Here is a 16,103-nt window from a genome sequence, read left to right as displayed (position 1 = left end):
CGAGAGGGGGTCAGATACAGCTGCAGGCGAGAGGGGATCAGATACAGCTGCAGGAAAGAGGGGGTCAGATACAGCGGCAGGTGAGAGGGGATCAGTTACAGCTGCAGGTGAGAGGGGATCAGATACATTGGCAGGCGAGAGGGGATCAGATACAGTGGCAGGTGAGAGGGGATCAGATACAGCGGCAGGTGAGAGGGGGTCATATACAGCGACAGGTGAGAGGGGGTCAGATACAGCTGCAGGTGAGAGGGGATCAGATACATTGGCAGGCGAGAGGGGATCAGATACAGCTGCAGGTGAGAGGGGGTCAGATACAGCGGCAGGTGAGAGGGGATCAGTTACAGCTGCAGGTGAGAGGGGATCAGATACATTGGCAGGCGAGAGGGGATCAGATACAGCGACAGGTGAGAGGGGGTCAGATACAGCGGCAGGTGAGAGGGGGTCATATACAGCGACAGGTGAGAGGGGGTCAGATACAGCTGCAGGTGAGAGGGGATCAGATACAGCGGCAGGTGAGAGGGGATCAGTTACAGCTGCAGGTGAGAGGGGATCAGATACAGCGGCAGGTGAGAGGGGATCAGATACAGCTGCAGGTGAGAGAGTGTCAGATACAGCTGCAGGTGAGAGGGGATCAGATACAGCTACAGGCGAGAGGGGATCAGATACAGCTGCAGGTGAGAGGGGATCAGATACAGCTGCAGGTGAGAGGGGATCAGATACAGCGGCAGGTGAGAGGGGATCAGATACAGCTGCAGGTGAGAGGGGATCAGATACAGTGGCAGGTGAGGGGATCAGATACAGCTGCAGGTGAGAGGGGATCAGATACAGCTGCAGGCGAGAGACGATCAGATACAGCAACAGGTGAGAGGGGGTCAGATACAGCGGCAGGTGAGAGGGGATCAGATACAGCTGCAGGTGAGAGGGGATCAGATACAGCGGCAGGTGAGAGGGGGGCAGATACAGCTGCAGGTGAGAGAGTGTCCGATACAGCTGCAGGTGAGAGGGGATCAGATACAGCTGCAGGTGAGAGGGGGTCAGATACAGTGGCAGGTGAGAGGGGGTCAGATACAGCGGCAGGTGAGAGGGGATCAGATACAGCTGCAGGTGAGAGGGGATCAGATACAGCTGCAGGCGAGAGACGATCAGATACAGCAACAGGTGAGAGGGGGTCAGATACAGCGGCAGGTGAGAGGGGATCAGATACAGCTGCAGGTGAGAGGGGATCAGATACAGCTGCAGGTGAGAGGGGGTCAGATACAGTGGCAGGTGAGAGGGGATCAGATACAGCGGCAGGTGAGAGGGGATCAGATACAGCTGCAGGTGAGAGGGGATCAGATACAGCTGCAGGTGAGAGGGGGTCAGATACAGCTGCAGGAGAGAGGGGATCAGATACAGCAGCAGGTGAGAGGGGATCAGATACAGCTGCAGGTGAGAGGGGATCAGATACAGCGGCAGGTGAGAGGGGATCAGATACAGCGGCAGGTGAGAGGGGATCAGATACAGTGGCAGGTGAGAGGGGATCAGATACAGCGGCAGGTGAGAGGGGATCAGATACAGCTGCAGGTGAGAGGGGATCAGATACAGCTGCAGGTGAGAGGGGGTCAGATACAGCTGCAGGAGACAGGGGATCAGATACAGCAGCAGGTGAGAGGGGATCAGATACAGCTGCAGGTGAGAGGGGATCAGATACAGTGGCAGGTGAGGGGATCAGATACAGTGGCAGGTGAGGGGATCAGATACAGTGGCAGGTGAGGGGATCAGATACAGCTGCAGGTGAGAGGGGGTTAGATACAGCTGCAGGTGAGAGGGGATCAGATACAGCGGCAGGTGAGAGGGGATCAGATACAGCGGCAGGTGAGAGGGGATCAGATACAGCGGCAGGTGAGAGGGGATCAGATACAGCGGCAGGTGAGAGGGGATCAGATACAGTGGCAGGTGAGAGGGGATCAGATACTGCTGCAGGTGAGAGGGGATCAGATACTGCTGCAGGTGAGAGGGGATCAGATACAGCTGCAGGTGAGAGGGGATCAGATACAGCTGCAGGTGAGAGGGGATCAGATACAGCGGCAGGTGAGAGGGGATCAGATACAGCGGCAGGTGAGAGGGGATCAGATACAGCGGCAGGTGAGAGGGGATCAGATACAGCTGCAGGTGATAGTTGGTCAGATACAGCGGCCACCATTTCTATATCTCCGCTATTGCTTTACTACTGTGCCTGTTTATAATTATCTCTCACCCACCTACGTGGTGCAGCAGCCTGTATTCCACGCCTGTGTTACCAGCTCTTTCTCCCACTCGTACACCATTGTTTCTCCTCCTCAGTGGTATAACCCTTTTCCTGTCTCTCTAGTAGCTGACTAGCACCCTGCAATGCCAGTAACTGACCTGGAGTGTATCATGTCTCTGAGACAAGAGATTCTCTCCACCTGTCTCTTACACCTTTGTTACCACCACTTTCTCCCACTCTTACACCAGTGTCTTTCCTACTCTGTTTTACAGCTCCTCTAGGAGCCGACGACCACCCTGCAATGCCAGTAGCTGGACCTGCAGTACATTGTGTCCCTAGGACAGGATATTGTCTCCGCCTATCGTTCACACCTATTCTACCAGCTCTTTCTCCCACTCTTACACCAGTGTTTTTCCTCCTCTGTGGTATAACCTTATTCCTGCCTCTCTAGGAGCTGACTAGCACCCTGCAATGCCAGCAGCTGGCTTTGAAGTCTATCCTGCCCCTGGGACAAGACATTCCCTCCACCCGTCTCTTACACCTTTGTTACCACCTCTTTCTCCCACTCTTACACCAGTGTTTCTCCTCCTCTGTGGTACAGCTGCTCTAGGAGCTGACGGCCACCATGGAATGCCAGTAGCTGGACCTGGAGTGTATTGTGTCCCTGGGGCAGGAGATTCTCTCCGCCTGTCTCCCACACCTATGTTACCAGCTCTCTATCCCACTCTTACACCAGTGCTTTTCCTCCTCTGTGGTATAACCCTTTTCCTGCCTCTCTGGGAGCTGACGACCACCCTGCAATGCCAGTAGCTGGCCCTGCAGTACATTGTGTCCCTGGGGCAGGATATTGTCTCCGCCTCTCGTCCACACCTGTTCTAGCAGCTCTTTCTCCCACTCTTACACCAGTGTTTTTCCTCCTCTGTGGTATAACCTTTTTCCTGCCTCTCTAGGAGCTGACTAGCACCCTGCAATGCCAGCAGCTGGCTCTGAAGTCTATCCTGCCCCTGGGACAAGACATTCCCTCCACCCGTCTCTTACACCTTTGTTACCACCTCTTTCTCCCACTCTTACACCAGTGTTTCTCCTCCTCTGTGGTACAGCTGCTCTAGGAGCTGACGGCCACCATGCAATGCCAGTAGCTGGACCTGGAGTGTATTGTGTCCCTGGGGCAGGAGATTCTCTCCGCCTGTCTCCCACACGTATGTTACCAGCTCTCTATCCCACTCTTACACCAGTGTTTTTCCTCCTCTGTGGTATAACCCTTTTCCTGCCTCTCTGGGAGCTGACGACCACCCTGCAATGCCAGTAGCTGGCCCTGCAGTACATTGTGTCCCTGGGGCAGGATATTGTCTCCGCCTCTCGTCCACACCTGTTCTAGCAGCTCTTTCTCCCACTCTTACACCAGTGTTTTTTCTCCTCTGTGGTATAACCCTTTTCCTGCCTCTCTAGGAGCTTACTAGCACCCTGCAATGCCAGCAGCCGGCTCTGAAGTCTATCCTGTCCCTGGGACAAGAGATTCTCTCCACCCGTCTCTTACACCTTTGTTACCACCTCTTTCTCCCACTCTTACACCAGTGTTTCTCCTCCTCTGTGGTACAGCTGCTCTAGGAGCTGACTGCCACCATGCAATGCCAGTAGCTGGACCTGGAGTGCATTGTGTCCCTGGGGCAGGAGATTCTCTCCGCCTGTCTCCCACACGTATGTTACCAGCTCTCTCTCCCACTCTTACACCAGTGTTTCTCCTGCTCAGTGGTATAACCCTTTTCCTGCCTCTCTAGGAGCTGATGACCACCATGCAATGCCAGTAGCTGGACCTGCAGTACATTGTGTCCCTGGGACAGGATATTGTCTCCGCCTCTCGTCCACACCTATTCTACCAGCTCTTTCTCCCACTCTTACACCAGTGTTTTTCCTCCTCTGTGGTATAACCCTTTTCCTGCCTCTCTAGGAGCTTACTAGCACCCTGCAATGCCAGCAGCCGGCTCTGAAGTCTATCCTGTCCCTGGGACAAGAGATTCTCTCCACCCGTCTCTTACACCTTTGTTACCACCTCTTTCTCCCACTCTTACACCAGTGTTTCTCCTCCTCTGTGGTACAGCTGCTCTAGGAGCTGACGGCCACCATGCAATGCCAGTAGCTGGACCTGGAGTGCATTGTGTCCCTGGGGCAGGAGATTCTCTCCGCCTGTCTCCCACACGTATGTTACCAGCTCTCTCTCCCACTCTTACACCAGTGTTTCTCCTGCTCAGTGGTATAACCCTTTTCCTGCCTCTCTAGGAGCTGACGAGCACCCTGCAATGCCAGCAGCTGGCCTTGGAGTGTATCGTGTCCCTGGGGCAGGAGATCCTCTCTGCCTGTCACCCAGACTCTGTAATCACCATCAAATCCTGGCTGACTATCAGCAAGACCCGTTACCAGGAGGTGAGTGCGCACACCAATATACCGTGTATCATGTAAGCCGACAGGTGTTCCTCTCTGCGGGGCCAACCTAACACCACAGGATATAGAAGAATATACTGGATACTTATACTGTGTATAGAATATGCATAGGGTATACTGTATAGAAAATACAGAGCGTGCATAAGATATATAGTATGGGATTTACAGAAAACAAGGGATGTATCAAATATATTTATCATATATAGAAAACATATCATATGCAGCATACATATGGAATGCACTGAATGTATAGTATACTTATAGGATGTATACAGTGGACAGATGCAATACTGTACATACTATATAGTATATACAGAATACACATGATTTCTCTAACGTCCTAGAGGATGCTGGGGACTCCGTAAGGACCATGGGGATAGACGGGCTCCGCAGGAGACATGGGCACTTTAAGAAAGACTTTAGGTCTGGGTGTGCACTGGCTTCTCCCTCTATGCCCCTCCTGCAGACCTCAGTTTGATACTGTGCCCAGAGGAGATGGGTGCACTTCAGGGAGCTCTCCTGAGCTTCCTGTTAGAAAGTATATTTGTTAGGTTTTTTATGTTCAGGGAGCCTGCTGGCAACAGACTCCCTACATCGAGGGACTGAGGAGAGAGAAGCAGACCTACTTCTGTGAGTTTCAAGGCTCTACTTCTTAGGCTACTGGACACCATTAGCTCCAGAGGGAGTCTGAACACAGGTCTCACCCTGGAGTTCGTCCCGGAGCCGCGCCGCCGTCCTCCTCACAGAGCCGGAAGACAGAAGCCGGGTGAGTATGAGAAGAAAGAAGACTTCAAAGGCGGCAGAAGACTTGAAATCTTCACTGAGGTAACGCACAGCAGTGCAGCTGTGCGCCATTGCTCCCACACACCTCACACACGGCAGTCACTGTAAGGGTGCAGGGCGCAGGGGGGGGCCGCCTGGGCAGCATATGAACCTCTCTTTGGCAAAAGTATATATGTATACAGCTGGCCACTGTATATATATATATATATATATATATATAAGAGCCCCCGCCAATTTTCAGTATATTTGAGCGGGACAGAAGCCTGCCGCCGAGGGAGCGGGGCTTCTCCCTCAGCACTCACCAGCGCCATTTTCTCCACAGCACAGCTGAGAGGAAGCTCCCCGGACTCTCCCCTGCTTATACCACAGTGAAAGAGGATTTTAAAGAAGAGGGGGGGGGGTGGGGGGGCACATAATTAGGCGCATATATACATATATACACAGCGCTACTGGGTAAACATATATTTATTGTGTTTTTCCTGGGTCATATAGCGCTGGGGTGTGTGCTGGCATACTCTCTCTCTGTCTCTCCAAAGGGCCTTGTGGGAGAACTGTCTTCAGATAAGAGGATTCCCTGAGTGTGTGGTGTGTCGGTACGCGTGTGTCGACATGTCTGAGGTAAAAGGCTCTCCTAGAGAAGACGGGGAGCAAATGAATGTGGTGTCTCCGTCGACAACGCCGACACCTGACTGGATGGATATGTGGAATGTTTTAAGTGCTAATGTAAATTTATTGCACAAAAGATTAGACAAAGCGGAAGCTAGGGAACAGCCAGGGAGTCAACCCATGTCTGTCCCTATGTCGCAGGGACCTTCGGGGTCTCGAAAGCGCCCACTATCCCAAATAATAGATACAGATACCGACACGGATTCTGACTCCAGTGTCGTCTACGATGATGCAAAATTACAGCCAAAATTGGCTAAATGTATATGATTATTGCAATAAAAGATGTTTTGCATATCACAGACAGGGCCGCCTTAACAGCAGTGTAGGCCCCTGGGCACAGCAATGCACTGGGCCCCCTACCCATCCTTCAGCAGTAGGGGTGGGGGGTGCTATCAGCAGCAGGTTTGATGTCCTGCGGGACCTGGAGCAGTTCTGCTAATTACTCCTTTACTGCACAGATGGGGCAGGAAGGAGAACACTAAACTGTAGAAGGGGGCTTTAGGCTGAATGAAGAAGCCCTGGTACATGACTTTCAGCGTGGTAGGGGGTGTTTAATACGTAGGGGAGGGTCGATAGTGGAGTGGGCTTAATATTTATCATTTTCCGGTGGGATGGCAACTTGCTTTACTGCAGATATCTCAAGTCCCTGGAAATAGATTTCTAAGCTTTCAATGGGATAAAATACTAGAGAGTCCCACCTTTCAGGAGATACTGGGACTTGGGGATCAGAGTTCAGGAGCCAGAGCAATCCACCAACGAAAATCTAAAACTGCATATTAGGCGTGTGGAGCTGGAGCAGGGACCAGCTGCTGGAAGGCTGATATATCTGGTTCTGGGCATAATAGAGACAAGCTGCCAGTGTCCACCAAAAGGGGAGAGTCCCAGCTTTTGGATTATACCTTCATAAAAACTCTAAATCAGACAGAACCCGAGATATCTGGCTGGGAAGTGCAATTAACAGGCTTGGTTGGGGGCCACTGCTTTCAAGTCAGATATCTCTGGTTCCCCAGGGCCGATTTTCAAAAATCTGGTACCCCTGGAAAGAGGAGACCCTCAGCTATCAGCCTAGGGCCCTTATACTCCTGGGGCCCTTGGGCAAGAGCCCATTGAGCCCATACGAAAAGACGGCCCATTCTCAGAGGAACCCCCTGTCACTGACACGAGGGTACACATGTATAAGGAAAAGTAACCTGAGGTTACCTTTCCCTCCTCACGTAAGTTGAACGAATTATGTGAAAAAGCTTGGGAATCTTCAGACAAAAAACTGCAGATTCCCAAAAAGATTCTTATGGCGTATCCTTTCTCACCAACGGACAGGATACGGTGAGAATCCTCCCCTAGGGTGGAAAAAGCATACCATCAGGGATCCTGCTGACCGCAAGTAGGAGATTACCTTGAAGTCCATTTGAACACATTCTGGTACTTTACTCAGTCCGGCAATTGCGTCGGCCTGGGTTTGTAGCGCTGTAGCAGCATGGACAGATACCTTATCAGCGGAAATTGAGACCTTAGATAAGGATACAATTTTATTGACCCTAGGACATATAAAAGATGCGATTTTATATATGAGAGATGCTCAAAGACGCTATGTCGACGTCTGCTAGATGAGTCCTATGGACCCGGCAATGGACAGGTGATGCCGACTCAAAGAGGCATATGGAGGTTTTACCTTACAGGGGTGAGGAATTGTTTGGGGAAGGTCTCTTGGACCTGGTCTCCACAGCTACAGCTGGAAAAATTTTTGCCTTATATTCCCTCACAGCCTAAGAAAGCACCACATTTCCAAATGCAGTCCTTTCGATCACAAAGAAACAAGAAAGTACGAGGTGCGTCCTTTCTTGCCAGAGGTAAGGGCAGAGGAAAAAAGCTGCACAACACAGCTAGTTCCCAGGAACAGAAGTCCTCCCCGGCCTCTGCAAAATCCACCGCATGACGCTGGGGCTCCGCTAAAGGAGTCCGCCCCAGTGGGGGCACATCTTCGAATTTTCAGCCACATCTGGGTTCACTCGCAGGTGAATCCCTGGGCAATAGAAATTGTTTCTTAGGGTTACAAGCTGGAATTCAAAGAGGTGCCTCCTCGCCGGTTTTTCAAATCGGCCTTGCCAGCTTCTCTCCAGGAAGGGGAGATAGTGTTAAATGCAATTCACAAATTGTATCTTAAACAGGTGGTGGTCTAGGTTCCCCTGCTTTAACAAGGAAGGGGATATTACTCAATCCTGTTTGTAGTCCCGAAACCGGACGGTTCGGTCAGACCCATATTAAATTTAAAAATCCCTGAACCTATAATTGAAAAGGTTCAAGATGGAATCGCTAAGAGCGGTCATCGCCAGCCTCATCAGGCGTACCTGAGATTTGCGGTACAGGATTGTCATTACCAATTTCAGACGTTGCCGTTTGGGTTTTCCACGGCCCCGAGGATTTTCACCAGGGTAATGGCGGAGATGATGGTGCTCCTGCGCAAGCAAGGTGTCACAATTATCCCGTACTTGGACGATCTCCTCATAAAAGCGAGATCACGAGAGAAGTTACTGAACAGCGTGTCACTTTCATTGAAGGTGTTACAGCAACACGGCTGGATTCTCAATATCCCGAAGTCACAGCTGGTTCCTACGACTCGTCTGACCTCCTTGGGCATGATTCTGGACACAGACCAGAAAAGGGTTTTTCTTCCAATAGAAAAAGCTCAGGAACTCATGACTCTAGTCAAGAACCTATTGAAGCCAAAACAAGTGTCTGTGCATCATTGCACTCAAGTCCTGGGAAAAATGGTGGCAACATACGAAGCCATTCCCTTCGGCAGGTTCCATGCAAGGACTTTCCAATGGGACCTATTGGACAAGTGGTCCGGGTCACATCTACAAATTCATCAGCTGATCACCCTGTCCCCCAGGGCCAGGGTATCTCTCCTGTGGTGGCTGCAGAGTGCTCACCTTTTGGAAGGCTGCAGGTTCGGCATTCAGGATTGGATCCTGGTGACCACGGACGCGAGCTTCAGAGGGTGGGGAGCAGTCACACAGGGAGGAAACTTCCAAGGACTTTGGACAAGTCAAGAGACTCGTCTTCACATCAACATTCTGGAACTGAGGGCCATATACAACGCCCTACGTCAAGCGGAGAACTTACTTCGCGATCAACCAGTTCTGATCCAGTCAGACAACATCACCGCAGAGGCTCATGTAAACCGCAAAGGCGGCACAAGAAGCAGAGTGGCAATGGCGGAAGCCACCAGGATTCTTCGCTGGGCGGAAAATCATGTAAGCGCACTGTCAGCAGTGTTCATTCCGGGAGTGGACAACTGGGAAGCAGACTTCCTCAGCAGACACGACTTGCATCCAGGGGAGTGGGGACTTCATCGGGAAGTCTTCGCACAGATTGCAAGTCAGTGGGGACTGCCCCAGATAGACATGATGGCGTCCCGCCTCAACAAAAAGTTACAGAGGTATTGCGCCAAATCAAAAGACCCTCAGGCGGTAGCAGTAGACGCCCTAGTGACACCGTGGGTATTCCAGTCGGTCTACGTGTTTCCTCCTCTTCCTCTCATACCCAAGGTGTTGAGAATAATAAGAAAAAAAGAGGAGTGAGAACAATTCTCATTGTTCCAGATTGGCCACGAAGGACCTGGTATCCGGATCTGCTGGAAATGCTCACAGAAGATCCGTGGCCTCTTCCTCTAAGACAGGACCTGTTACAACAGGGGCCATGTCTGTTCCAAGACCTACCGCGGCTGCATTTGACGGCATGGCGGTTGAACACCGGATCCTAGCGGAAAAGGGAATTCCGGATGAGGTCATTCCAACTCTGATAAAGGCTAGGAAAGACGTGACAGCGAAACATTATCACCGTATATGGCGAAAATATGTTTCTTGGTGTGAGGCCAGAAATGCTCCTACGGAAGAATTCCATCTGGGCCGTTTCCTTCACTTCCTACAGACTGGAGTGAATTTGGGCCTTAAATTAGGCTCCATTAAGGTCCAGATTTTGGCCTTATCCTTTTTCTTTCAAAAAGAATTGGCTTCTCTCCCAGAAGTACAGACTTTTGTGAAGGGAGTGCTGCATATTCAGCCTCCTTTTTATACCTCCGGTGGCGCCTTGGGACCTTAACGTGGTGTTGAGTTTACTTGCGTCACACTGGTTTGTACCACTTCAAACGGTGGAGTTAAAATATCTCACCTGGAAGGTGGTCATGTTATTAGCCTTGGCTTCGGCTAGGTGAGTGTCGGAATTGGCGGCTTTGTCTCATAAAAGCCCCTATCTGGTTTTCCATATGGATAGGGCAGAATTGCGGACCCGTCCTCAATTCTTACCTAAGGAGGTGTCATTTTTTCATATGAACCAACCTATTGTGGTGCCTGTGACTACACGAGATTTGGAGGATTCCGAGTGCCTTGATGTAGTCAGGGCTTTGAAAATGTATGTGTCCAGAACGGCTAGAGTCGGGAAAACAGAAGCACTGTTTGTCCTATATGCAGCCAACAAGGTTGGCGGCCCTGCTTTGAAGCAGACTATTGCTCGCTGTATCTGTAACACGATACAGCAGGCGCATTCTACAGCTGGATTGCCGTTACCAAAATCGGCCAAGGCCCGTTCCACTAGGAAGGTGGGCTCGTCTTGGGCGGCTGCTCGAGAGGTCTCGGCACTGCAACTGTGCCGAGCTGCTACTTGGTCGGGTTCAAACACCTTTGCAAAGTTCTATAAGTTTGATACCCTGGCTGAGGGGGACCTAAGGTTTGCTCATTCGGTGCTGCAGAGTCATCCGCACTCTCCCGCCCGTTGGGGAGCTTTGGTATAATCCCCATGGTCCTTACGGAGTCCCCAGCATCCTCTAGGACGTTAGAGAAAATAAGATTTTAAACCTACCGGTAAATCTTTTTCTCGTAGTCCATAGAGGATGCTGGGCGCCCGTCCCAAGTGCGGACTACTTCTGCGAGACTTGTATATAGTTTTGCTTACATAAGGGTTATGTTATAGTTTAATCAGGTTGGACTGATGTTACGTTGTTTTTTCATACTGTTAACTGTTCAATAGATACACAAGTTATACGGTGTGATTTGTGTGGCTGGTATGAATCTTGCCCTTGGATTAACAAAAATCCTTTCCTCGTACTGTCCGTCTCCTGTGAGCACAGTTTCTCTAACTGAGGTCTGGAGGAGGGGCATAGAGGGAGGAGCCAGTGCACACCCAGACCTAAAGTCTTTCTTAAAGTGCCCATGTCTCCTGCGGAGCCCGTCTATCCCCATGTTCCTTACGGAGTCCCCAGCATCCTCTACGGACTACGAGAAAAAGATTTACCGGTAGGTTTAAAATCTTATTATTTAGAGGATGTATAGAATATGTATAGCATGTATATAGTATATGCAGGATGCATAGCTGACGCATAGAACATGTATAGCTTATATATAGGATGCACAGAAGCTTTATAGTATACGTATAGCATATATATAGAATATGTAGGATGCACAGAGGACGTATAGAACACGTATAGCATATATATAGTATATGTAGGATGCACAGAAGCTATATAGAATACGTATAGCATATATATAGTATATGTAGGATGCACAGACGCTGTGTAGAATATGTATAACCTACATATAGTATATGTAGGATGCACATATAGAACACGTATAGCATATAGTATATATAGGATGCACAGAGGTTGTATAGAATATGGGGTGAGCCTGTTGTAGAGAGAGTGTGACAGTTTCTGTCTGTGCGGCAGGTGGTGTCCTGGGCTCGCCAGCAGGGGGAGCCTGTTGTAGAGAGAGTGTGACAGTTTCTGTCTGTGTGGCAGGTGGTGTCCTGGGCTGGCCAGCAGGGGGAGCCTGTTGTAGAGAGAGTGTAACAGTTTCTGTCTGTGCGGCAGGTGGTGTCCGGGGCTCGCCAGCAGGGGGAGCCTGTTGTAGAGAGAGTGTAACAGTTTCTGTCTGTGCGGCAGGTGGTGTCCGGGGCTCGCCAGCAGGGGGAGCCTGTTGTAGAGAGAGTGTAACAGTTTCTGTCTGTGCGGCAGGTGGTGTCCTGGGCTCGCCAGCAGGGGGAGCCTGTTGTAGAGAGAGTGTGACAGTTTCTGTCTGTGTGGCAGGTGGTGTCCTGGGCTGGCCAGCAGAGGGAGCCTGTTGTAGAGATAGTGTAACAGTTTCTGTCTCTGTGGCTGGTGGTGTCCTGGACTCGCCAGCAGGGGGAGCCTGTTGTAGAGAGAGTGTGACAGTTTCTGCCTGTGCGGCAGGTGGTGTCCTGGGTTGGCCAGCAGGGGGAGCCTGTTGTAGAGAGAGTGTGACAGTTTCTGCCTGTGCGGCAGGTGGTGTCCTGGGTTGGCCAGCAGGGGGAGCCTGTTGTAGAGAGAGTGTAACAGTTTCTGTCTGTGTGGCAGGTGGTGTCCTGGGCTGGCCAGCAGGGGGAGCCTGTTGTAGAGAGAGTGTAACAGTTTCTGTCTGTGCGGCAGGTGGTGTCCTGGGTTGGCCAGCAGGGGGAGCCTGTTGTAGAGAGAGTGTAACAGTTTCTGTCTGTGTGGCAGGTGGTGTCCTGGGCTGGCCAGCAGGGGGATCCTGTTGTAGAGAGAGTGTAACAGTTTCTGTCTCTGCGGCAGGTGGTGTCCTGGGTTGGCCAGCAGGGGGAGCCTGTTGTAGAGAGAGTGTGACAGTTTCTGTCTGTGCGGCAGGTGGTGTCCTAGGCTCGCCAGCAGGGGGAGCCTGTTGTAGAGAGCGTGTGACAGTTTCTGTCTGTGTGGCAGGTGGAGTCCTGGGCTCGCCAGCAGGGGGAGCCTGTTGTAGAGAGAGTGTGACAGTTACTGTCTGTGTGGCAGGTGGCGTCCTGGGCTCGCCAGCAGGGGGAGCCTGTTGTAGAGAGAGTGTGACAGTTTCTGTCTGTGTGGCAGGTGGAGTCCTGGGCTCGCCAGCAGGGGGAGCCTGTTGTAGAGAGAGTGTGACAGTTACTGTCTGTGTGGCAGGTGGTGTCCTGGGCTCGCTAGCAGGGGGAGCCTGTTGTAGAGAGAGTGTGACAGTTTCTGTCTGTGTGGCAGGTGGTGTCCTGGGCTGGCCAGCCGGGGGAGCCTGTTGTAGAGAGAGTGTGACAGTTACTGTCTGTGTGGCAGGTGGTGTCCTGGGCTCGCTAGCAGGGGGAGCCTGTTGTAGAGAGAGTGTGACAGTTTCTGTCTGTGTGGCAGGTGGAGTCCTGGGCTCGCCAGCAGGGGGAGCCTGTTGTAGAGAGAGTGTGACAGTTACTGTCTGTGTGGCAGGTGGCGTCCTGGGCTCGCCAGCAGGGGGAGCCTGTTGTAGAGAGAGTGTGACAGTTTCTGTCTGTGTGGCAGGTGGAGTCCTGGGCTCGCCAGCAGGGGGAGCCTGTTGTAGAGAGAGTGTGACAGTTACTGTCTGTGTGGCAGGTGGTGTCCTGGGCTCGCTAGCAGGGGGAGCCTGTTGTAGAGAGAGTGTGACAGTTTCTGTCTGTGTGGCAGGTGGTGTCCTGGGCTGGCCAGCCGGGGGAGCCTGTTGTAGAGAGAGTGTGACAGTTACTGTCTGTGTGGCAGGTGGTGTCCTGGGCTCGCTAGCAGGGGGAGCCTGTTGTAGAGAGAGTGTGACAGTTTCTGTCTGTGTGGCAGGTGGTGTCCTGGGCTGGCCAGCCGGGGGAGCCTGTTGTAGAGATAGTGTAACAGTTTCTGTCTGTGTGGCAGGTGGTGTCCTGGGCTCGCCAGCAGGGGGAGCCTGTTGTAGAGAGAGTGTGATAGTTTCTGTCTGTGCGGCAGGTGGTGTCCTGGGTTGACCAGCAGAGGGAGCCTGTTGTAGAGATAGTGTAACAGTTTCTGTCTCTGTGGCTGGTGGTGTCCTGGACTCGCCAGCAGGGGGAGCCTGTTGTAGAGAGAGTGTGACAGTTTCTGTCTGTGTGGCAGGTGGTGTCCTGGGCTCGCCAGCAGGGGGAGCCTGTTGTAGAGACAGTGTGATAGTTTCTGTCTGTGCGGCAGGTGGTGTCCTGGGCTCGCCAGCAGGGGGAGCCTTTTGTAGAGAGAGTGTGACAGTTTTTGTCTGTGCGGCAGGTGGTGTCCTGGGCTTGCCAGCAGGGGGAGCCTGTTGTAGAGAGAGTGTGACAGTTTCTGTCTGTGCGGCAGGTGGTGTCCTGGGCTCGCCAGCAGGGGGAGCCTGTTGTAGAGAGAGTGTGACAGTTTCTGTCTGTGCGGCAGGTGGTGTCCTGGGCTGGCCAGCAGGGGGAGCCTGTTGTAGAGAGAGTGTGACAGTTTCTGTCTGTGCGGCAGGTGGTGTCCTGGGCTCGCCAGCAGGGGGAGCGTATCCAGGCTCAGATTCAGGCTTTGGCCACTGAGCGCGAGGAAGTTGCCCGACTAATGGACTGGATCACATCTGCAGAAGAGGCTCTGATGTTACGAGACCAGGATCCGCTCCCAGAAGTCATGGAGGCCCTGGAGGAGATGATATCACAGCACTCTGTGAGTGTGTACACTGTAACAGATGGAAACTAGCCGGGCTCGTCCTTACTTCCCAGTACTGTCCTTGTCCAAGCAACAGAGGCCCAAATCTCACTCTGGCTTCTTCATGTCACTGCGTCATTATAGAACATGATACATTCTTATGGGGACCACAGGGCCATATATTGGTAGCTGCCCCTTGACTCATCCCCTGTTTGAGGGTTACACAATTGAGAGTTGACTTCTTACGAGGGTGACCGTGGTTAGACACCTTCTAACCTGTGCGCCAAGCATGTCGGGGTCTCTCTAAGGGGTACAGTCCTGTATCATCCCTGCCATAAGCCCTATAGCAAAACGCACCTCCTGTCTCACGTGTTGCCCTTACTCTCCTGTCCCAGGTTTTCATGGAGGAGCTGAGCCGGAAAGAACCTGAAGTGGAGAAAGTTACCAAGAACTGCAAACGTAAAGTCACAGAAATGAGAGCAACAAATCCGCGCAAGGCCAGTGAGTGAACTCCGCATCCAACCAGTTACATCAACCTCATAGGTCTATAATGAATGACTTAGGTTTAGGCTGCGGGAAGGATGGGTTAGGGGGGTAGAGGTGGAGGGTTAGAATACTTACCTAGCAGGTGTCGAGATTCCGCACATCGGGATGTCGCTGTCGGTATTCTGACCACCGGCATCCCAAGCGCCGAGATTCCGTTACCATCCCATGACAACATAGGTATTGATTTGGCAGAATGATGTGATCAGGACGCATATATCACTAAATAATAACACCACATTTAACCATTTAACTGGCTAATATATATATATTTTTTTAAACTGCTCAGAAATTGTCATTTTTATATTATTGAATTAAGAACGTTTATTTAAAACATATCAAATAAGATGTTTAGACTGGTACAAACACTGACCGATACATCGGACCATTGATGATCAGACCATCATGACTCTTTCTGCAGCCATTGGGTGTCCAGAAAGTACACTGCTTTTTTACATTTCCCCAGCTGCTGCTAATCTCTGCAGCCGTGGGGTGGGGGTGGGGGGGTGGGGGGGTGGGGGGGCAGTAATCTCCTGCACGACACGCCCTGGGGGAGGAAACCAGGAAGCAGAGCGCCAGCTGCTGGATGATTATCTTCCAGCAGCTGCACAGTGGGCATTTCAGATGCTACCATGTCAGGGAATGCTCAGCCTGTTGTGGTCGTATCTGATGCGCCCATGTCAGGCAAGTGGTTAATAAAAATCAATTCACACAACCTATAATAAATAAGAGTTCTCACATAAATATCAACATCTAAAATAAGACGTTTAATAAACCGCTGTTTAAAAATCTGGGATCAGTAAATAGAATCTGTGACAGATAGTACTCCTCTGACTAGTTATGCCTCTCGTCTCTCGGATAAAGTCACTTCCACCACACTCTTTAGATTAGGATCATTTTCCAAAATGATGTTGATCATTTCATTTAGCGGACTCAGTTTCCGGGGTATATTTACTAAGATTCGTGTTTCTGACGAATTGGTGGGAGTTTAAACTCGAATTTTATCGGACATATTTTTCTGCAACTTTTTGTAAT

At 51.4% G+C, this 16,103-nt stretch overlaps 1 protein-coding gene across 1 annotated transcript in view; it reads left to right on the top strand.

Moving 5' to 3' along the window:
• Window positions 1–16,103, top strand: part of PLEC (plectin) — a 647,147-nt gene that overhangs the window by 566,068 nt on the left and 64,976 nt on the right. Inside the window, exons 63-65 of the mRNA XM_063924739.1 lie at window positions 4,505–4,648; window positions 14,355–14,543; window positions 14,921–15,026. Of these exons, the coding sequence (XP_063780809.1) occupies window positions 4,505–4,648; window positions 14,355–14,543; window positions 14,921–15,026 (439 nt within the window). The remainder of the gene's footprint in view (window positions 1–4,504; window positions 4,649–14,354; window positions 14,544–14,920; window positions 15,027–16,103) is intronic.

Source organism: Pseudophryne corroboree, chromosome 5 (genome assembly GCF_028390025.1).
Source record: "Pseudophryne corroboree isolate aPseCor3 chromosome 5, aPseCor3.hap2, whole genome shotgun sequence".
Classification (NCBI taxonomy): domain Eukaryota; kingdom Metazoa; phylum Chordata; class Amphibia; order Anura; family Myobatrachidae; genus Pseudophryne; species Pseudophryne corroboree.
Note: the sequence above shows the minus strand (reverse complement) of the source record. Positions and strands in the feature narration are given on the sequence as shown.